Raw genomic sequence first — 23,698 nt, forward strand, 5'->3', positions numbered from 1 at the left:
TTTAAGATTTTTAGCTCTAAAAATAGTGTACATTGCAGCAAATTATCTAGACTATCCATTTCACCCTAAAAGTAAGTGTTCATAGATCCACAAGATCTGTACCATTAGGTTCAAATTTTATTGTTCGTGTTGGAAATTGATTTTAGAACGCCATCATGGAAGTTTCCTTTGCCGATAGTGCTCTTCGAGGATTTGAGATAAGGCCTTTTTTTGTTTTCACAAAGCTTAGGCCTTATAGAAACCTCATCCTTTGGAAGGCCCATACATACTACTCCGACTTTTTAACAAATGTTTATTTTATTTTCATGAAATATACCATGATAGCATTTACATACTGTTCGATAAATGAATCATCAATCATATGTTGACTGTTAATGATGCATGGCTTGTTCCTCCAGTCAAGTCTACGTGATGGGATTGGGCAGACAAACTCCATCCATCTGATGCTGGCAACTATCACCATCTGATGTTGGCAACTGATGGTTGAGGATGCATTATCTACCCTATTCGATGGGGAAATGTTAGCATAGTTTATAAATTCCTCCAAGAACTCATAATAGTCTAAAAAAAAACTCTATGTACCAGTTCTTTTTGTCTGGTCCGACCATTTCTTAGCTTCACGAATAACCGAAGTCTCTCTCCAACGCTATATCTAAGGATCCAATTTAACGTCATATGTGTTCTATATACCTATTTCCTATGCACTTGAACTCTCCATTTTCCTACTTTATTTATACCAAGTTCTTGAGTAGAATGTAACTTAAATGAACAACATAGATTTTGCATACACAAACTCTTCCTCCCAACTATTGTCAGTCCATATAATTGAATCGAAATCCACCATCCATTCCACCCTGGAAATGACTTCTCATTTGAAGCTTAAAGAAGCACCTGCCACGACATGCCAGCACCATTAGCAGGCAAACATAGACTAAGATTCAAATTTGTTACCTCTAGGATTCACTTTGCTACATTATTGTCCACCATTGATTTGAACTAAACAAAAGGGGTACATAAAATGAAGGTCCATTTTCTTGTAGGATAACAACGCATTAAATTGTCAAAGTACAAGGCTGCTATCCAAAGACTAGAATGACCATCCTATTGCCAATTTAATGCTAGATCCTTGGAGGATCATTAACGAAACAACCCAAAAGAGTAGGCAAGATATAACCACGCAAAAAACATGAAATTTTTGCGGCACCGTCAGCATGCCCCCACTGAGTGAGAAACCCTCAGTTTTAATAATAAATGAGTAACTCTATTGTTAGTTTATCTGGGTGAAGCAGTTAATATCTAGTGGTGGAGACAAGTTGGCCCAACCATTGTATCTCAGGTCTGAGTTCCCATGAAGGAAATGAAAGAAAACGAATATCAAGCAATGCGGAACAGTCCAACTCCGTCCCATGTAACTCCACCTATTTCATACCATAGATGAACAAAATGGTCAATCTGAGAAGATAAACCTTCATCCACAAATATAATTTTTAGTACAAACAATACCATTAAATGGTTGTGGAGACTTCTCTGTATCACACTGGAAAATGCATTTCTGTGCTCATACTGCCAATTGATGTAGAAAGTATCAGCAATAGAAAAAGATGAGAACAGCCGTTACATTGATTTATTGGCTAAGTACAAAGCATTAAAATTAGAAAAACCGGACTATAACCTCTTTTGAGTTGTGTAAGTAGAGAAACTTGGAGACTCCAATCTGCATCAACTAAGTAAATCACCAAAGGATCAGAGTAACATGGAGATGAGTGCCATAGTCGGAAGCTGTCGTATAGAGGACCTATTGTACAGCATAATGGAAATCTCCGACACATTTTGTAACTGCTTCGTTGGCCTTCTGAGATTCCGATCTCTCTTCTCTTTTCTTCTTCTCTCTGCAACACAAAACCAAGGCAGGTAATAAATCAATATTTTCTAAGTACAATTAATTTCTGTGCACATTATTCCTCGAGTGAAAGAAAGAGAATCTAACACTAAGCTCTACCCCTTCCAACATTATAAAATCCTGCCGGGCCATGCTTGTCTCACATGATTTTTCTTAACAAACTATTAACTTCATACTACTAATGCTTTTCTGCCTTCCCTTTGGCAAACCCCCCTTCATCGTATATAATGAAGCCTTTTATAGAAACTTTTTAAAAAAATATCAAAATGTCCTCATTTTTCAAACATGAAACCCAATAAAGCTTTGATATTTCAAAACCCACTGATGATATTAGTTACTTCCAAGAAATGTTTGTGTTTTTTGTAAAGCATGGCAGGAATAAAGCAAGCACCATATTACGAACACAACCATGTGGACACAACATGAGGGTTTGTACCTTGATGACAAAGGCAATGCAACTAAATCAAGAAAATTTTGCTTACAGAAAAAATTGTGCCAAACAACAAATGCAAGATTAACTTGAACAGAAAGTGAAAATATGGAGGAGCAAGTGAAACCTCATTAAATAACTGCAGAAATACCACCGGGTGACGGCTAGGACATCAAGCTAGCTAGTACCAATTTGTCCTTGATACAAGACTTTTTTATGTTCTAAACGCGGCCTAACAGAACCTAATAAGCCTCGAATTATTTCAATAGATACTTATACATCTGCTTATCCTATTTGCTTCAACCTAATCTGGCATAAATGAGATTGATATCCAAAATCAAAGATAGTACAAAGAATTCTTTCCCATTAAGTGCTAATTCATTCAAAAATTTGACTTTTCCGAATTTTGCTAAGTCTCTATATTTGCGACTCTAGAAACAACTATTGTGGTCAAATAATGCCAATAAACAAGCTACCAAATTTGAAATAAAAACCCTTCACCAAGGAGAAGAAAAGTGGAAAAATATGAACAAGCAGATAAGTACCTGTCAATATATTCCTTTAAGAGCTCCTTTGCCTGGACCAATTTGGAGAGAAGGTTGCGATATACATCAAGATCCCTATCCACACTCCTTTTGTCTACATTCAGAGCAGCACAAAGCTGTTCATGAAAGATAATCAAGCAAATGTCAGATAAGTGGTCTAAGAAACTGACTCCTATCAAAACAAAATGAATACATGTTCATACATGAACATTGTAAAAGTAGAATGAAACATAAATGTTGAAGAATATCTTAAATCAATGATGCTACAGTCAGGAAACATTCAAAGAAGTTTGTGTATATAGAAAAAATCAAAGAAACAATAAGAATAGCCTAATTGGAGTAACACAACGCATCAAGCTGGGTTTCACTGGTAGAATGATAAAATAAAGAACTTGCGACTTTGCATTTTTGCTGATTAGTAAGTGCAGACGTTGAAATAAAAACACTATAACCATAACCGTAACTCTCAAGGAACAGCTGGATAGTCATAAATTTCAAAAAACAACTGGAATGTGTCGTGTGTTTTTTTATTATAACCATAATCACAACTTGTGAAACAACCAGAATATGTGCAAGCATGAGAGAGAGAGAGAGAGAGAGAGAGAGAGAGATTCAATCAAAATTGAAGACTCATATTAGTCCCAGACTATTAATATAGACACTGACGTCTCAGTTTTTTCTAACACTGAAATGAAACAGAAACCCGTCTGTCATGGCAGAAATGCATTGTACACTCCTCAACATACAAAAGCATGCCTACAGCATGTCACCAAAGGGACCCATGGGTCAAAGATTATGTATGTGTCTAGACTTCTACAACGCATGCACAAACAAATCTGGATAAATGACTTTCAGTACATAATGATAAGTTGTGGTAGTATTTCAAGAAAGACTAACAGCTAACTCCTAAATCCATTACCTCTTATAGGAGTTAGATGACAGCACACTCCAAAAATAAAGCAACAAACGAGGACGCTGATCAAGAATGTCATGATGAGAACAGTAAATTTTCATAAAAGATAGCTGCAATTTTGTTGGTTAATAAAAACAAAAAAGACAAATTATTCTGCGGCACTAGAATGTAGCAGCTCATATAATTGATTAATACGAAAGGGCGAACAAGTACATTTGATAAAATAACCTTTTCCAAAATAGCAGAGTCTGTTACATTCGCCAACTCTAGAAGACGAAACAGACCAATTGCAAAGAAACGGCTATAGCTGAAATTTCCCTTTCCCCCAGCACGTCCCGATATATCTTTCAAGATTGCCTCAACTTCTCCTTCCCGAGAACTAAAGTCAACTATTGAATTTGCATTCTGAGCACGGGCCCATTCTTCCAATTTTTTTGCATCATTTCTGAAGGGAAATCACAATATAAGCAGTTAAATCTTGGTTACCTCATAACCAGGGCATAAATTTAGAATATGCCATTATATATCCAATTATAGGATAAACTATCCAATGACAAAATTATAAATATACAGAAACCTATGTTAAGCAAGCAACATCTATCTGATTAACTGTGCCTATGGAAGTATGAATACATAAAAGAACGCCTCATAAATTTTCTTCGATTACCATCGAAGTGCAAGTGTTCAGCAGGCATGGGAAAAGTTATATTCAAAGGAAAATATAGGAGAAATAAGACAACTGGGCCAGCCCTGTCATGGCCCTGGCCCAAGCCTTGTCCTGCCCTGCCTCGGGCCATGGTGGTATCGGAGTTATGGCCTTTCAAGGCTTTAAAACCAAGATTCTCTTACTCAGTTGGAGTGAGCGAGAGAATATGATTCTAGATGCTTCGCACACTGGGGCATAGAATTATATACCGAGAGGTCATAAGGCAATGAGCTCATACGGGTGAGAGAGAGACGCCACTTTTGTAGGTGTGAGGGTCACCTCTAGTCAAAGACATTAAGAGATGGGATGGTGAATAGGCCAGGGCTAGGAGAACCAAAAGGAAACTAGAACCCGAGTGTATTAAGTGTAACAATCCTATTTTAAGATGTTCATGACTCAAGAGACATGAATCAGAACCCTGATTCTAGACCATCCTATAGCATGTGTACAAACAGTCGCACGGGAAGCCACTCTTTTGATGTGTTAATGACCTAACTACGAAGAGCTGTGTGCATGTGCCTTGAAAGGACACATGTATATGAGAATTTCATGCCCCCTGGTGTGCACCTGTAATTCACTGACAACTGAGAGTTTTGGGACATGGATTGAGGTGATTTTGATAGTCATATTATGCGTCTTTGTCAGAAACTGTGGAGCATAGGCTTGTTGGGTCAGTCCAAGAGAATGGACCAAGTGGCCATATGGTGATATGTGGCACCCCATGTCAGCCCCAAGGTGCCGACATCATCATGATGTGGAGCCCTAGTGGATGTCCTATTGTGGTAATTGCTAATTGTTTTTAATAGAGTTTTATAAAATTTGAAATAAAATATTATTTTAACTTAAGTGAATAGTATTAGTCACATGCTTAATTGCCACATGTGTGGCATTGATCCCATGTGCCTAGGTTTAAGTGTAGGCCTTGGATAATTTGGCTTAAAACCCTATTCTTTAATGGAAACCTTGATTAACTAACCTTTTAAAGTGCCATCATATCATTGGTTCAAGCCATGTGATTTTTACACAATGGCAAAATTTCATTGGATGAGCCATGTAAATTTTTATTTTTGAGTATTAAACAAACTGAGGATTTAAAAATACCATGAGGGCCACACCCCTCTCACTTTGACTCTTCTTTAATTTCAAAAGTTCAAGAGAGACAATTTTGGTATGTTAAAATGACTCATTGATGATTTCAAAATTTAGGGCTTAGTGGAGTGATAATAGTGGGAAATCACATTCCTAGATCTTGATCGCTAGATAGGAATGTGTGGCTAGGATCATGACCCTCTCATGTACCCTGGATAATTAGCATCAAGGGCTAAGATCACACCACTTATGAAGTCACAACCACTTGTCTATAAATACCACTTGGCTCATTTCAAACCACCCTAATTCATTGTAGAGAGAGAGAGAAAAATGAGCCCCACGTGTCACTTCTTTTGGTCATCTTCCTCCTTCATATGGAGGCAAGGTAACTCTATGGCCATATGAAGTTGCATCCACTTAAATAATGCATGCCATCTTAGTCTACTTCATTATCCACATAAGGGATGACCTTCATAGTTCCCTCTCCTACATTGAAAGGCTTCATTTCCATCTCTTATTCTTGCTGTAAATTGATGATTATAGTAGCCTTTCCATGACTCCATGCTTAACTCTTCATGAGTATTGAGCACCTTTTGAAACTATATATCCATACTATCTCATATGCATAATCTAGATCAGATTCATGTAATTTAGACACCATTTTCCCAAAGTGACCACCAGATTTCTGAGTATTTTGGAGTACTTTTGATGCACACCAGCAAACATTTTATGTTCATTTAAGTATCAAATTGTGAGATCATCGTCCTAGAGCATTTGTTTGAGAAACTACACATAAATTGACTAAACCATGGCCATATATTCCCATCTTTCATGAGCAGTCTATACCTTGCTTTAAACAACCATTTTCACCATTAAATATTTGTCTCATTCTCATATTTTGGAGCCAATTAAGTGGTAAGAAAGTGTGCTTAAGCTTCCTAGTAATTAAGTGGGATCAGCACTCGTGTTTACAAACCATCCTTGCTATCATCTATAGGACAAAATTAAATCCCTAAAAGATCTGATTGCTGACCCGGGCACAAAGGCTTCGACCACTGGCCTTCCCTCGGTTCCTTGGACTTACTTTGCTGTAATTTTGAGTAAATGTCTCGTGCCATGGAGAATTGAGTCTGTAATGTTTTGGGAAGGTTTATGTTGATGAGAAAAGAGTATGTGCAGTCCATGTATATGTAAGTGAGTGAAGTGGTATAGTTTGTTTCTCTATGTGCTCTGTGTTTGTTGTTATAGCTTTGGGACTCCATAGAGTTGTTAATTTCCTAAATGTCATTAATATTTGAGTCTTTATTGGTTTCCTTTTTGAGTTACAGTGAAAAACAAGTTGTAAGTATGTGAAATCTTAAATTGATTACATAGTTAAAGTGTTGATTGTAAGGAACCTAGACAGAACTTAAAGCTCTAAAACCAAAATTTCCTGGTGGAATTAAACCTGTAGGTGGGTAAAGTGTTCTAGTAGGTGGGAACCTGTAGGTGGGTAAAGTGTTCTAGTAGGTGGGAAAGGGCCAGAACTTCTTAATGTAGGGTAGTTTTGAGTGTATGGGTTTGCAAGTAGGAGTTGAAATTGGGAATGGTATTGTGGCTGAGGGTATTGAGATTTCATCCAAAGATCTTTTTCAAGGCTTTGTAATTATTTTTCTAAAAAAGCTTTTTCCTTTCCTTTATGATTCAGTAAATAGGATTGCTCAAGAATATCCTCTACTGTATATAAGATCTGCATCAATTCTTCATGCACCAGTTGAATCTTTTCTTTCAATTGAACAATTATGCCAACTAAGCCCTGTAACTGTGAAGACACATAACATTATGTTTTTCTTCAATTTGAAGTAAAGCTAAATTCTGTGATTTAGCATTTTCAGCTTGCTTTAGCTAGAGATATGGACCTTTGTGCTCCAGTGACATCTCTAGTACTGGGATTTTTTATCTTCCATACATGTTTTTCATTTTCCTGAAGTTTTTCATAATCATGTAATGGAGGAAAATTTGAGGCATAACTTGAACTTTGGGGGTCGAAAGCTAAGCATCATGGAATGTGAATTTTTCTTTTAGATTCATCATCCTGATCATCCCATCTTGTAGGGACGATCTCTGAAACAGTGTGCTTGGGTTTTTGCTTATCATAAGTTACATAATAATCCCATTTTCCTGAACTCTCTCCAAGTAATCCAACTGTTGGATCACCGTCAAGATATCTCTGATGAAGCTTTTGTTGAGATGAAATTTTCTTTCTATTTTTCTTTTTTGGTGTTTCACCAAAATCATCTCTGAGACAAGTGGAACAATTGCAAATATCAAACAATTATGACCATCAGAAGTTTTCTGTTCATAAATTGGTTTCCCTGCTTTGTCAAAGGCAGCAATTGGAACTTTTTCAAGTAGCCCTTGAAATTGGGTAGGAAATATTTTTCTGGTTTGATTTTCAATAGCTCTTGGTGTCTGAAAACTTATATGTACTATTCCATCAGGCATTCTTGTCATTCTAGAATCTGATTGCATCACTGGCTGACTTTGATTTTGAAAATTTTCATAATTTGTCACTCATGTCGATGGAATCAATTCAAGCAACCATTCTCGAGATATTTGTCTAGGTATGTAATGACAGACAGGTTGGGAATTATTGTCAACTTTGATGAACAAGCCAGTATTTTCATATTCAGGAGGTAAAGGGATAACTATATCAAAAGCATGATTCTGTAATCTATACACCATTTGATAATGGAGTGTAGCTACAGTGGCTGTTTCAATTTGCTTGGTTCCTGTAATTTGTAATTGGACTTTGAAGGCAGAACTCAAATGAGGGTCTTTGATTGGGATATTAACGTTTGGGAAAAAGGTAACAAATATGGTGCCAGCGTTTAAGGTTGTTTGCACAGTTCCGATACAGGCATGCTGGTATTCTAAAAATCTGAAATTTAACAAAGCAATTCAGGAAACTACTTCCATACCTTTCCTTCCATGAAATGTTAAGGCTAATTTGATGGCTCCGAAATGAATATGCGTATACCCATCTTTATGCCATTGGAAAAATAGGTTTCTGGGTAAAGTAATAGTGATGTACTGTTCAGCTTGGGTAGCAGGGATTTGGTGTTGATCAAAAGAGGAGGTGGCTTTAGGGTTCTTTTTTCCACAAAGCTTTTTAATTCTCTTGGTCCAATTTAAGCGAGATTTATCATAAACATGATAAGGGTTAATTAATTGAGAACTAGTTTCATAAAACTTTTCAGGGGTATAGGATATTTCAAAAAGATGTTCTTGTTTAGAAAACATGGGACCTAAATCTGGACTAGAAGAAGAAACACTATCTAAAAAGATATCTGAGACACTTTCTTCGACCATGTTGAAATAATCTACTGTGTGGACTGTGAATTTTTCAAATAAAGGTTAAGGTCAACTTTCCTTTTCTAGTTAACAAGATATGAACTCCTTTCACGGCCTTTTTGCCTCACACAGAGCTGCTGTTATGTTAACTTTCAGAAAGTATTGCCAGTGGAATAACATCAACATTAGAAATTAACCTTTAATTCATACTATGTTTTCTGATGCGAGAGATCCTAGATCAACTAGGCAGACGCAGAGCATACTAATCTTAGTATGAACTACAGATTAACCCAGTCAACAAAGTAAATATTGAAAATAATCTCAGTAACAGCTATAAGGATCAAACTTACACATACAAGCAACAAGCAAAAGTAAGAAGCTTACAAGCAGAGACAGAAGCAAGAAGCTTACAAACAGAGGCAGAAGTAAGAAGCTTACAAGCAGATGCAGAAGTAAGAAAGAAGAAGCACACCAACAGAAAGAAACTAGGCTGAGAGGCTCTAAGTAGCACTCTGCCGTTACAACTGACATAAGGGGCCTTATATAGGCGCCGGACTTGAAATTTGGATTCCAAACTATAATAAAATAAAACAACTGGCTTAGACAGGTGGCCATTATAAACAGTAAAAAGTGGATGTACAGTGGACAGGTGGCCGACATGAACAGTGAACAGGTGGTCGATATGAATAGTAAACAGTTGACAGGTGACCGACATGAATAGTGAACAGTGGACAAGTGGCCTTATCTTGAACAGTGCTGCCGACAAAATAGTGTTGCACAATGCTGCCGACACAATAGTGTTGAACAGTGCTGCCGACAAAATAGTGTTGCACAGTGCTACTGACACAATAGAGTTGAACAGTGTTTTTCAATCAGTGTCATAATTGAGGGGATAACCATCAGAATCATAGCTTGGTGAAGAAGGATTGTACGGGCTGTGTGAGGGTCCAATGTATGTGTCATCACTAGAACTATCTGTTTGTATTTCTGCAGGAGGAGGATGATCAGCAAGCCATATGTGCAGTTGGTGTAGCAGTGCTGCTCCTCGAGGAGTCTCATCATTCCAAACTGTGGTTCCTGTATAGACATCCAAAGGAATCCATTCTGGCTGGATTCTGTTAATGTAGTACATGAGAATTTTTAATTCTTTCCATAGTTCTGTCTGAAATATCCAAAAATTCAGGAGATTAGAATCATACCATCCAATGGTTTGGATTAGGGGATGTTGGGTGAAAAAGGTATGTTCAGGATAGATTTGAGGTCTAAGGTCTTGATGGAAAGCTATAATGATAGAAGGTCGGTGAGGATAACCAAAGGATTCAATCCATTGATTATAATGGTAATGCTTTAAAAGGAATTTATAGAAATTGAAGGCTCTGGGATTGGGGTGGATGTAATTGTTCTATTGTAGGAAATGACAGTGTCTGAGGTAAGATAATAATTTCCTTACATGAAAATTAAAACATATATGGTGGTTTTGGGTAAGATACTAGAGGAAGCAAATAGCTTCTTTTGGCATATTATAATAATGTCTGGTTTGGAATAGGGATAAAAATAGATATGTAGGGTGGCATCGAATTCCTTGAAAAATTTCTCCATGATTTCTGTTTAATATTTCATGTATTTTTTGTTGCATATCCTCATTTCTTGATTCCATTGTTTTTCTGAGAATGATGTCATATATTTCATGAGGAACATCTTTTGTTTCTTCCTCGATTCTGATTATTGCTCCTATAAAAGGAACAACTGTCAGACTTGTTTCTTCAAAAAATTTTCTTCGAGAAAACATATCTGCCAAAATATTGTTCTTTCCAGAAATATGCTTATACTCAAAATTCCATTGAGAAAACCAATTTGACCATCTGAGTAATTGAGGATTCAGAAGAATCGTATTTTTGAATTTCAACATATTTGGAAAAGCAGATAAGTCCATTTCAACAAGGAAAGTATGTCCTATCAGATGAAATTGAAAATTTTCAATTCCTCTTTTTACTGCAAGGATTTCTTTGAATGTTGAATAGTAATGAAGTTCAGAGTCTTTGAACTTTCCACTTTTGTATCCACAAATCCTTCTGTCTTTTTCTTTTTCTTCAAGTAAAATACAAGCCCAAAATTCATCAGAAGCATCTGTTTGCAAAATTCTTTTTCCAGTAGAAGGAATTTTTAAAGAAGGTAAGTTTTGAGATAATCTTTGGAGCTCCAGAACACACTCAGTCTGTTTTCTTGTCCATGGCGGTGCTTTTTTCTTTAGCAAAAGGTAAAGAGGACTAGTGAACAAGGAATGTTGGGAATGAAAGGGGGCATATAATTTACAATTCCTAAAAATTGCTGGATTTGCTTTATAGAAGACAAAGTATCAGGAAATTCTAGGAGGTGTTTAGCTATATGAGGTTGAAGTTTATACATTCCATTGTGAAAATGCATACCAAGAAAGTCTATTTCTGTAGTAGCAAAGACACATTTCTTTTCAGAAAGCATAATACCATACTTACAACATAGGGAGTAGAATTTATCTAACAAAAGAACATGGCTTTCTAGATCAAGACAAAACAGGAGTATGTCATCTATATATATCAGTGCCTGTGTTGAGATTGGTTTGAAAATGGTGGTTAAAACTTTTAGAAAATATGTGGGTGCATTTTTCAAACCAAAAGGCATAACCGTCCATTGAAAATGGTAATTTGGTAAACAAAAGGCTGTTTTAGGACGATCATCTGGGTGAATTCCTATTTGCCAAAATCCTGATTTTAAATCAAATTTGGAAAAAATGTGAGCATGAGAAAACTAGGAAAATAGTGCAATTTGATTAAGCAAAGGGAATTTATCATCAGAGAGGAACGTATTCAAAGGTTGGTAATTGATCACTAACCTGAGTTTTCCTCGAATTTGTTCAGCTCTTTTATTTACATAAAAAACTTCACAAGCCCAAGGAGAATTGGTAGGCTCAATTAACTGTTCCTTTATCAAATCTTGTATATCTAGCTTAGCTTGTTCCAACAAATCTGGGTTTAAACCTCTATGAGAAGTCTTTGTAGGATTTATGTCTTTATTTTTTCTGATATAATTTTTTGTTTGACTAATTCTAAGGTGTATAGTTGGTCTATACAAGCTATCCAAGGCAAGGTTAGGTTCCTATAATGTAATCATTTGAAAGTCCATTGAAGTTTTACTTGGTGCAAAACATCAACTCCAAGTAAAAGTTCTTTGTTGGGTAAATATGATCCAAAGAGTTTATGTTGGATAACCAGTTTTGGAAACAGTTTTATCAAAATAGGTTTGCTAATTTGGGTTATGGTAAATTTTTCTCCATTAGCAGCTCTAAAAGTCTGGTTACATGTTTCCCAAAACTATTTTGGTAATAAATCAGGTTTCAAAGTACTAGCTGATGCCCCTGTATCAAAAAATGCTGGTATGGTCAAAGGCTTGGAATAGTGTTCTTGGAGTATCTGAACAAGAGCTATAGGGGTAGGCTGCTAGGGTAAACTGTTTATGTCTGAAATTTCATCCTGTGGAGACAGTATCTCTGGAACAAGGGAGTTGCTTATTTCATTTAGCTCATGATCGCTAGAATAAGAAATGGATATCAATGTTTCAGGGCTCTGTTCATCATTAAGAGAAAACACAGATTCTAAATCATCATCAATTTCTTCTTCTAAAACCGTGACAAAAGATGAATTATCTTTCTTTTCTTTTTCTGGTTTGGGCAATCTTTTGCAAAGTGTCCTTGCTTTCCACAAACATAGCATCTATCTCCTTTCTTGTGTCCTCTGAATCTTGATCTACGAAGATATTTGAATCTTTTGAATTTCTTCTTTTTCCTCTTTTGCTCAAACTTCTTTTTTCGTTTCGAGGCAGGTGGACATGAACACTGTTTTTCTGTATCACATTTAATCTTGAGATATGGTTTATCACAAGATTTTCCCAGCAAATACTTATTTTTTTCCATTTGTTTCACAAATTCAACTTGGTTGCAGAGTCTTTCCAGAGCATGGAGAACAAACTGATATAATTCACCAAAACTGGTGTTTTGAATAGTAAGTCCTTGATTTTCCATTGTCTTTGTTGCTTCTTTACGAAGAGTAGGAGGTATGGATTCAAGATAAAATTGTTTCAAATTGATATCATCAATTCCTCCTATTTTATGGTATCTTTTGTTCATTTCTGAAAAATGTTTTTCAAGATCTTGTCTCTTGAAAGAACAATATTTAAGCTGAAAAAATTCTTCTCTGGCAGCAATTTGTTCATGTTTAACAGGGCCCGAGAATTCAGAGACTAAATAATTAAGGAATTCAACAATGGACTGACTATTTCTAAGCTGTTATGCACATCTCTATTGGTATCAGAGCCTTGTTACTGAGATTATTTCCAATATTTACTTTGTTGACTGGGTTAATCTGCAGTTCATACTGAGACTAGTATGCTCTGCGTCTGCCTAGTTGATCTAGGATCTCTCGCATCAAAAAACATAATATGAATTAAAGGTTAATTTCTAGTGTTGATGTTATTCCACTGTCAATACTTTCTGAAAGTTTACATTTCATGGAAGAAAAGATATGGATGCAATTTCTTGAATTGCTTTGTTAAATTCCAGATTTTTAGAATACCAGCATGCCTGTATCGGAACTGTGCAAACAACCTTAAACACTGACACCATATTTGTTACCTTTTTCCCAAACTTTAATATCCCAATCAAAGACCCTCATTTGAGTTCTGCTTTCAAAGTCCAATTACAAGTTACAAGAACCAAGCAAATTGAAACAGCCACTGTAGCTACACTCCATTATCAAATGGTATATAGATTACAGAACCATGCTTTTGATATAGTTACCCCTTTACTTCCTGAACATGAAAATACTGCCTTTGTTCATCAAAGTTGACAATAATTCCCAACTTGTCTGTCATTACATACCTAGACAAATATCTCGAGAACGGTTGCTTGAATGGATTCCATCCACATGGGTAACAAAATGAATATGCATATACCCATCTTTAAGCCATTGGGAAAATAGGTTTCTGGGCAAAGTAATAGTGATGTATTGTTCAGCTTGGGTAGCAGGAATTTGGTGTTGATCAAAAGAGGAGGCTTGAACATATTCTTTGATGGCTTCAGGGTTCTTTTTTCCACAAAGCTTTTTAATTCTTTTGGTCCAATTTAAGCTAGATTTATCATAAATATGATAAGGGTTAATTAATTGAGAACTAGTTTTAGAAAACTTTTCAGGGGTACAGGTTATTTCAAAAAGATGTTCTTGTTTAGAAAACATGGGACCTAAATCTGGACTAGAAGAAGAAACACTATCTAAAGAGATATCTGAGACACTTTCTTCGACCATATTGAAATAATCTACTGTGTTGACTGTGAATTTTTGAAATAAAGGTTAAGGCCAACTTTCCTTTTCTAGTTAACAAGATATGAACTCCTTTCACGGCCTTTTTGTCTCACACATCTGACAGGACATACTTTCCTTGTTGAAATGGACTTATCTGCTTTTCCAAATATGCTGAAATTCAAAAATAAGATTCTTCCGAATCCTCAATTACTTAGATGGGCAAATTGGTTCTCTCAATGGAATTTTGAGTATAAGCATATTTCTGGAAAAAACAATATTTTGGCAGATATGTTTTCTCGAAGAAAATTTTCTAAAGAAACAAGTCTCACAGTTGTTCCTTTCATAGGAGCAATAATCAGAATCGAGGAAGAAACAAAAGATGTTTCTGATGAAATATCACCTTCAGGTGGAACGTCCTTGACCCGGCCCTCGGGCCACATTTTATGGCTCAGGCCCTAGTTTTATGATTTTTATACTATCCAACCTTCTATTCTATACACAGAATCCATTCACCAAACAATCATCGTACAAAAATACAATATCCATCTTTTTCATTCTCTTTCTTATAATGGACAGATGATCTCAACACTAACATGTTTAGAAAATCCATCTCCTTTTTTTATTTTTATCTTTAACAACTATTTATGAATGATATCATCAATTAATTCATTTTATCCATCAATTAATTGTTACAGACAAGAATAGTAGAGTTGTATGCTTGTTCCCTTTTCTCAAAAGTGTTTATGTACATGTTCTTGTATTGTACTTTTCAAATAGTAAATTAATTTGCTTGCAATTTCAAAGACAGAACTGTCCATGTGTCCTATATGCCATCTCCATTTACTAGTCTGAAGGGTAGAACTTGGATGTACCTTTTTGTTCTTATCAACTGTCCATCGCACTTGTAGTCATGTCATTTCATTTGAAGCTCCAAAGGTGGAAGAATCTCAATGTTAAATTATAGCACCTTTCAATTTCTTTGTTGTCAAGAATGTATATTAAGCACAACAATTTCATTAATTCTCCTAACAACAGTATAAAGGAGTGCATAATCTACACAAAAATTGTTTTAAGTTTGTCATTTGTGTGTGTCTACACACACACACAAACACACACATACATGCACACACGCTCTGGGCTCTAAAGCTCCTAAAATGCCTACAAGCATTTGTATGAGCGAAGTTTTGTAGATGATCCATAATTGTGCCAATGAATAAGACCATGAAAAATCCAAAAAAAAAAAACCCTTAGAAAATGGTTTTCTTAGAAAGAGAAAATAAAATGAACACAAGCTGTCTATTTTAGGAAAGGAAAGAAAGGTGTTAGATCAAGCCCTTATATGGATTTGTTTGACACCGAAATTTGTGGTTGTCCTCATCATCACTAGATGAGCATTTATTTAAGAGAAAAAAAATATAACTTTTAGTTTTTGGAGGCATAGATCTAAAATGGAAGGTGGTGTTCGCTGAATTATCTCTCTGCTAGAGAAACCTATTTCTAGCTTTCTTCATTTTCCTTTTTGAGATTGTTTGCTGGGATCAGGAGTGTATCTGCAACATGAGCTAATTCTGTAGACATTAGCTCATGGGAGTGTGCAACCTTTCCTTATGCGCACGTGTGGGCACATACACACATATACATATATTAATTTTCCAAGGATGGAGAGAATGAGAAATATGACCTGTGAACAAGAGCTAGGAATGTCTAGCGTTAATCTTTACTTGTGGTAATCAAGCAGCTATCATGGTTACTGAAGTTCTTGGAAAGAATCAGTTGAATGACACATTGGAAAAGCTAGGCATGTTAGACATCCACACTCTAGTCTGAGTGGGAATGGGGAGTGTGTTTTTCTTTAACATGTGTATGTATATATTTTTGTATGATACCTGATGTCAAATATAGAACTCAATAAAATGAGAATGACCCGTGGAGACCACAAACTTCCTCTCATTATTTTCCCTTAAAAAGGGATGTTCACTACCATTGGTGCTCAGCTCATCTCATAAATACCACTCCTGTTTTATTAATCAAATTCAATAAACACTGGGTCAACCCTTCCATTGAAACCACTGAAGCATTCCCTCATCTCTGTTTACTGGTGATGCAGTGATAACACTTAATATATACTCGAATCCTAACGTACATCCATGCACCCTCATTATGCACATGGTTGTGCAATCCACATAACTCTGAATGAAAGTAACACAAGCGAATCGAACCTATGATAAGGCTTACTAATCAGGAACACAATAACTAGGAATCCTCAAGCCAAAAATGAGTTAAATACATGCACCCGCACTTAACTGCAGTTAGACCTCATACATGGGAAGTATATATGTTTGTGAATGATGCCTTGTCACCCAAGAAAGTCAATCCATGAGAGTATGCAAATCTAAAAGTCAATTTGAGCATTGCAATTCTCTAAATGAAAAATAAGAGAGTCAAGCTTTGATTTGTGAACTCAACAAATCATGGAGCCTATGTGACAACCACAGAAACAGTCCAAAAGACTTGTCCCATATGGAGGCACCAGTACATTGATTTGTTAAACCACATTGATTTTCCATTAACAATTTCATGCACCAATTAGTGGCATAGAAGTGTAGATTATTCAATAATTGTCTGATAACACTAGGTGAAGTTTGTCTATCATGATCAATCAGTACTTCACAGGTCACATTATGCTTAATGATTCAATGTTTCAGAATTTCCTTTAAGTACTTCACATTTATCATCACCGCACAACATTTCTGCAAAGTATCTATGGTCCATATAGTACAAAACTAAATGTAGTTTTCAGCAATTGACAATCTTAACCTCTTTTTGTTCAGTCATATCTGATTTATTGACCACTTCATTTTCATCCACCAAATAGTGTCCTTGCATAAGTCCCTTTTGGACCCTGTTTTGCAACATAATTTCAAATATAAACCCTCATTTTCATCCAGCAAGGTCCCTGGGGTTTCAGATTTGTACATTTTCCAGTCAGAGAAAAGTTACAGAACCACTTAAGTCCAGGAGAAAGCATTCTAAGAAGTAGCAATGCCATATACTAGCTGCTCAAATTTCCTAGCCAGTACTCCTTAATATAATAAAACATCCTAACAGCGTCGCTAGCAGCCATTATCGGCAACCAATCTTCTTCCAAACAAAAAAATTATGGATGAGAAGCAAGTGTCATAAACAACTAACCCATAAATATAGAAAAGAACAACATGGAATATTTTCCCAAATAAACATACATTGAAAGCTCCTAGGATAGCACGTTTAATAATCAACATCACCCAAAAGTTCTACGAGGATGCATACCTGTATTGTTCAGGATCTTCCTTCAGTGCTTCTACGTAAGCTTTGAAAATGGCATCACGGTCTTCATTACTTGGAAAACCCTCCATGAGCTGATCATAAACAGTGACAAAACCAAGAGCCAATATAGCATCATACTGATAAGTCCTCTTGTATCTCAAGAGATGTTGCTGAACAATGAGTTCTTGCAATACAGTATTGTATATGCTAGGAATAGGACGCTTGTAGGATCTCAAAAAATTGCCCTTTGTTTCAGCAACAGTAGGCACATCTAGAAACATCAACCGTAAATAACAGAACAGGTCAGTTCTCCCATCATCAATATTTTATAACTATAAATCTGATTGAAGTGTGATCATGAAATATAGGTAAGACAAATCATCAAAATCAAAATTGGTTATTTGTCCAGATTATCAGGAAAGGAAATAAATAAGCACGGTTAATATCATTCAATATTGGTATTGAACATATGACAATTGAGTAAACACGCTTAGCTACAGAGCACACCACTAGAATGATATATCGTGTTAGTGGATTACTAAGCTAAGATAGGCAAAAGATGTAGTAATCTAGTAAAGCTTCAAGCTTCTAACATTTGGAATCAATCACAAAAGTAAATTCATATTCCAAGAGGTAGATATGCTATATATATCTACACTAAGCCTTGGACCATGTGGTCAGGGTGATGCGGCAACAACATGACATCAAGGGTTCCATTTCCAACTGGCTAACATGGCAAAGAAGAATAAAAAAAAGAATCTAATTACAGCATGCTTTTCATCAAGCCAGCCTTCACTTGACACTATTGAGTTCCTTAGTGATAAAGGGATAATGAAGGAGATCTTCTAAGAGACCATACAATTAACAATTGTTGACTACAAATATCTAACCTCACTAGACAAACCATCACCTCTGTTAATTATCGAAACCAGTTCTTGTAGTAGACCGGAACCTAATAAGTATTGCGTCGATTGAAGTGACTCTTTTTCAGGTAAATTATCAAAGGATGTATTAATGATGGGTTGCATTTCATCATTAGTTCTGGATAGTTCTGGATTAAAAATTTAACCTTACATACATGTCAGGGTTTACCAATTTTCCAAATGATACCCACTCATGGCCAGGATTAAGTGCTCATAAGTGAGATCAGTTGATATCATGAAATGGGCACAAGCAAAATTGCATCTCTTGCTATAACTACAAAGAGAAAACTATGTTGTGACGTATCAAAAAAAAGAAACAACATGGGCCTATGTTTTATTTATTTTAGATATGATATATAGTTATTGTTGGTTTAAGAAATGTGAGAACCTTAAACTTTCCCTTACCCTGTTCCATGCCTGGGTAAAAGAGCTGGGTTATGTTAGGTAGGAAGCCAACATAAAACTTTACCAAAACTTATCATAAATCTTGAACCTATAGTATTTGCTTATGCTAGGGTGTTCCCTAGAAACCACGCAATGTACCGGAACCTGGGTACAATGAGAAATGAGCAACGGTTAGCTAAAGCGTTCCCCAGAAGCAACGTGCCGCAGCGGCGTCCGATTGGGTGAAAAATCGGCAAAGATTCCTACCATTTTGGATGAGCACAGGTAAAGAAGCTAGTCCAAGAGAAAAAGATTTGTCTAGCCACATGGAATGTAGGAATGCTTACATGTAAGAGTATGGAGTTAGCAGATACAATGACAAGAAAGAGAAAAAACACAACTTGTCTATAAGAAACTAAATGGAAATGAAAAACAACTAAAGAAATAGATGTGCATAAAATTTGATATAAAGGATAATAATAGAAATAGTGTAAGCATAACAGTAGACAAAGATTTAAAAGATAAAGTAGTTAATGTCAAGAGAATAGGTGATAGGATCCTATTAATTAAACTTGTATTAGGAGAAAAGATAATTAACGTAATTAGTGCTTATGCACCACAAGTAAGATTAGAGGACAGAATTAAGAGAATTTTGGGAGGATTGAGGACATGGATAGAATAGTCCAAGAGTTGCCAAGAGAAAGAGGACCTCTTAAATGGTCATGTAGGGAAGGATAGTAGAAGATATTAGGTGATATGGGTTTGGTGAAAGAAATGAGATGGGGGAGGCTATTCTGGATATTTCTATGGCCTTCGACTTACAATAGCAAACACTTACTCTAAAAAGCGAGATGAACATTAAATAACCGATAAAAGTGGATCACATAAAAACCAGATAGACTTATTCCCAATTAAGAAGGTAGATCGACCATCATGGAAAGACTGTAAGTTTATCCCTGAAGAGAATTTGACAACCCAACATAGGCTCGTGGTTATGGACGTCTGCATAGAGACATGGAAGAGAAGACGTGAAATTAATAAGTGTCCAAGAATTAGGTGGAGGAATTTAAAAAATGTGAAATTAGACTTATTTGGGGACAATGAACAAAAAGCCAGCTGCTTAGCCACCTAAGCGGACGTTTTGGGAAAATGCCTAGGCACAGTCGAGGTGGACACTATTAGACGGAATAAGCAAAGCGCCCACCTGGGCAGTGTAAATGGCAAGCAACTCAGCTTTGCCTAAAACTTGGCAGAAAAAAATCCAGGAGAGCGCAAGAATGTAATTTTACCCCCCTTAAAAGGGGGGATAAGGGTTTGGGGCGCCATTCTTGCCCCCCAAAACAATTTTAGTGAAAACTTTTGAGTGAGAAACAACTTGAAAAAACCTAGATTAGAAGACTTTTTGAGAGATCGATTTTTTTTTCAAAATCCTCGAATGTTCACAATGTTTTTCAAAATCCTCGATTATAATTGTTTTATTTACAGTCTAAAATCATAAATGTTTATGTTTGATCAGTGCTTCTAGCTTCCGACATCTTAACAATATATTATATACAAAGCTAACTTATTAAATAAAAAAGCAGACAATTCTACATACAAATAAATGGGGGGAGGTTTGGGGGATCCAAAATTTTTTTTAAAAAAAAACAAAAAAAAGCACCGGCGGCCTTTGGGTCTAGGCGCCTGCCTAGGCGGCCCAGACCCCTCACCGCCTAGATGGCTGCCTTCGCCTTCTTGAACATTGTTCGGAGATAAATTAGTTAAAGAAGGAAAATGGAACTTTGAACATGAGGTCAATGTTATGTGGAATAAGATGGCTAACTGTATTAAGAAAGTGGCAGAAGAAGTTTTAGGAGAATCTAGAGGGAAAAACAATTCCAATAAGGAAACTTAGTAGTGAAGTGATGAGGTTTAGAAGGCCATTAGCGAAAAACGATCATGCTATAAAACTTGGCAGTGTAATAGAAATAATCAAAACGTAGAAGAATATAAAAATGCTAATAAAGACGCTATAATGATTAGTAAGTAAGGCTAAACTTAAGGCATATGATAACCTATACAATAAACCGGGAACAAAAAAAGGTGAAAAAGTTGTCTTCAAATTAGCAACAATGAGACAGAAAAAGTATAGGGATCTAACCATATTAAATGCATTAAGAGTAAGGATCAAATGGTTTTGGTGAAGGATGACGAGGTCAACAAAAGGTGGAGAGTTTATTTTTAAAAATTATTAAATGACGAACACAATGAGAACATAGTAGTAGAAGGAACCTTTGGCATAAATGAAAGCGAAGGTCATAGATACATAAATAGGATTAGGATATCATAGGTATAAAAAGCTTTGAAAAGGATGAAGATAGGAAAGGCTCTAGGAAAAGATGGTATCCCGATAGAGGTTTAAAAATGCATGGAGGAGATTGGCATTGACTAGCTGCCCAAGCTATTCAACAAGGTGTTGAGAACAAAAAAAATATCAGACGAATGGAGGAAAAGTATTGTGGTACCTATTTATAAGAACAAATGAGACATACATAATTGTGTAAATTATCGAGCGATCAAACTTATGAGCCACACTATGAAACTCTGAGAGAGATTGATTGAGCAACAACTAAGGCATGAAACAAGAATATTAAAAAACCAATTCAGTTTTATGCCAGGAAGCGTTAACAATTGAGGCCATTTTCTTACTTAAGCAACTGATTGAAAAGTTTAAGGCGAAGGAAAAAGCCCTCCACATGGTCTTTATTGATCCAGAAAAAGCTTATGATAGAGTTTCTTGAGATTTGATTTGACGGGTGTTAGAAAAAAAAGAGTCTTCAGATACTACATCAACTTGGTGAGAGATATGTACAATGGGGCGCTAACTAGTATACGAACAACTAGTAGAGAGACGAGTGAGTTTTTAGTGACAATAGGTCTATATTAGGGGTTAGCATTGAGCCCATACCTCGGTCTTAGTTATGAACGACTTAACTAGGCACCTACAAGATGAGGTATCGTGATGCATGTTGTTTGTAGATGACATAGTTTTGATCGATAAAAGACATCAACACAAAATTAGAACTTTGGAGGGATGCTCTAGAATCTAAGGGTTTTAAAATCAGCCGTTCTAAGACAAAGTATATGGAATGAAAATTTAATAATAATAGGAGTAGAGATGAGGAAGGAGTTAAGATTTACGACCAGTAAATATCAAAAGAGAGCACTTTCGATATCTTGCGATGATAATCAAGGAAATGGAAAGATTGAGGAACATGTCGCATATACAATTAGATATGGGTGTGAGAAATGGAGATGTACAACCGGATTTATATGTGATCGCCGCATGCCAATAAAGTTGATGGGCAGGTTCTATAGGACAGTTGTGAGACCACCTTTGCTCTATGGAGTGGAATGTTAGGCGTTCAAAAAATAATATACTCATAAAATGAATGTAGTAGAGCTAAGGATGTTGAGATGGATGGGTGGCAAGACAAGAAGGGATAGAATTCGAAATGAATAAATTTGAAAAATTTGATGTGTGACACCAATAGGCGATAAGACGAAAGTGGATAGACTTAGGTGTGCTGGCCATATGTGGCATAGCCCCAATACAACACCTATTTGGAGTTACAGGTTAGTTCAAGTGGAAGGCTCACAAGGGGCAAGGGGTAGGCCCGGAAGGATAAATATGGGGACTTATGGCCTCATTGGGGGTATGACCTCTAAGGCAGAACGGCAAATCAGGATTCGTCTAGCCAACTAGTTGGGAAAAGGCTTTGATGAGGATGACGATGTATAATTTTGTTATACATAGCATGCATATCATAACAAATGAAAAATCAAAGTCAATTTCCATAAATTTTGACATAGAAGACAAATAGACCCACTCTATCAAGGTTTCTAAATTTCAACTTCGCTGTAAAACTACCAGTTCAGGATCACAAGTTTCGTTGCAATTCGAGAATAATGTCCAATGGTTTCTTTCCTTTTCCATTTTTCCAGAAAAGGAAATTCCCAAGAAATAATTATTCAGCATGCTCACAATTCCAATTCCCACTATAGTCAGTAAATTATCAGTCATGGTACCACTCAACTGTACTACTGTAGTTGAAGCACGGGGAATGGCGCCCTATAGAACCCTAAAACAATACACTTACAGTGGAGCCCTAGTTCCCCTAAGCAGTAAGTAAGCAGCACCGAACCAGTAAAGAGGAAACCAAGAAATGACAAATTGAGGCTAAATCACAGCAATATCGGCAAAACTCACCAGTTGCAGAGCTGACACAGCGAATAATCGAAGGAGAGTAGGAGGCGATGGAGCGAGCATTGACGAGGTAGGAGCCATTGGTGGATCGCAGGCGAAAGGGTTCAATGTTGAAGAGATTGTTAGAGAGAGTGGGGCGACATAATCCCTTCCTTTCAGAGGCCGGAGTGGCCGCAGCGAAAGAGAGAGAAGAAATGGCAGCCATTATTCATACAGCAAAAGCAATGAAGAAAAGAAGATGCAGAAAAATAGAGAGAGAGGGAGAGAAGTGTTTCGATAAGAGAGAAGAGAGAGAAGTAGTTATCTTTTTGCGTTTTATAAACTTTCAAAGGACTTGTTTTCTCAACGGATCAAGACGAGAGAGAAAAGCTTATCAACGGATCAAGACGAGAGAGAAAAGCTTATCCAATGTGTACGGTACAAAGAGTGATCACACCGTCGCCTCTGAACCAGTAGCATTTTGACACGTTGCAGCCTAAGTGGGTCCGCTGTTGATCCATATAATCAGCGCAACTAATTCTTCTGTGTAAATTGACATTACTTTGTGGCTGTTCGATTTATAGAGGAACGGTTATGATGTGTCGCTCCTCCTT

General features: G+C 36.4%; 1 protein-coding gene across 6 annotated transcripts; it reads right to left on the reverse strand.

Moving 5' to 3' along the window:
• Positions 1 to 1,010: 1,010 nt before the first annotated feature.
• Positions 1,011 to 23,698, reverse strand: PSB29 (photosystem II reaction center PSB29 protein). 6 transcript variants are annotated; one of them, XR_966586.3, is made up of 7 exons: positions 23,109 to 23,696; positions 17,556 to 17,823; positions 4,017 to 4,233; positions 2,876 to 2,991; positions 1,673 to 1,889; positions 1,504 to 1,563; positions 1,011 to 1,418 (listed from the first exon to the last, which is right to left on the reverse strand). XR_966586.3 is itself a non-coding variant. In XM_006841792.4 (5 exons), the coding sequence occupies exons 1-5, from the start codon at positions 23,308 to 23,310 to the stop codon at positions 1,796 to 1,798; spliced, it is 897 nt and encodes a 298-aa protein (XP_006841855.1). In that variant the 5' UTR covers positions 23,311 to 23,698; the 3' UTR covers positions 1,403 to 1,795. The 6 variants fall into 6 exon arrangements, 2 of the variants coding, with proteins under 2 accessions (XP_006841855.1, XP_088714503.1); XR_016049465.1 differs by having other exon boundaries at positions 4,002 to 4,233; positions 23,109 to 23,503; XR_016049466.1 differs by having other exon boundaries at positions 1,504 to 1,889.

This window comes from Amborella trichopoda, chromosome 2 (genome assembly GCF_054954075.1).
Source record: "Amborella trichopoda isolate Santa Cruz 75 chromosome 2, AtrichopodaSantaCruz75HAP2 v2.0, whole genome shotgun sequence".
NCBI lineage: Eukaryota > Viridiplantae > Streptophyta > Magnoliopsida > Amborellales > Amborellaceae > Amborella > Amborella trichopoda.

Bases quoted from the DNA above. Each gene is read 5' to 3' on its own strand.
- PSB29 (XM_088858377.1), bottom strand. From the start codon at position 23,310: ATGGCTGCCATTTCTTCTCTCTCTTTCGCTGCGGCCACTCCGGCCTCT. The intron at 2,992-4,001 runs GTACTTGTTCGC...TTTCATGAACAG, and splicing joins AAAAGGTTATTTTATCAAAT to CTTTGTGCTGCTCTGAATGT. The intron at 1,890-2,875 runs GTACTTATCTGC...TTTGTGTTGCAG, and splicing joins TTAAAGGAATATATTGACAG to AGAGAAGAAGAAAAGAGAAG.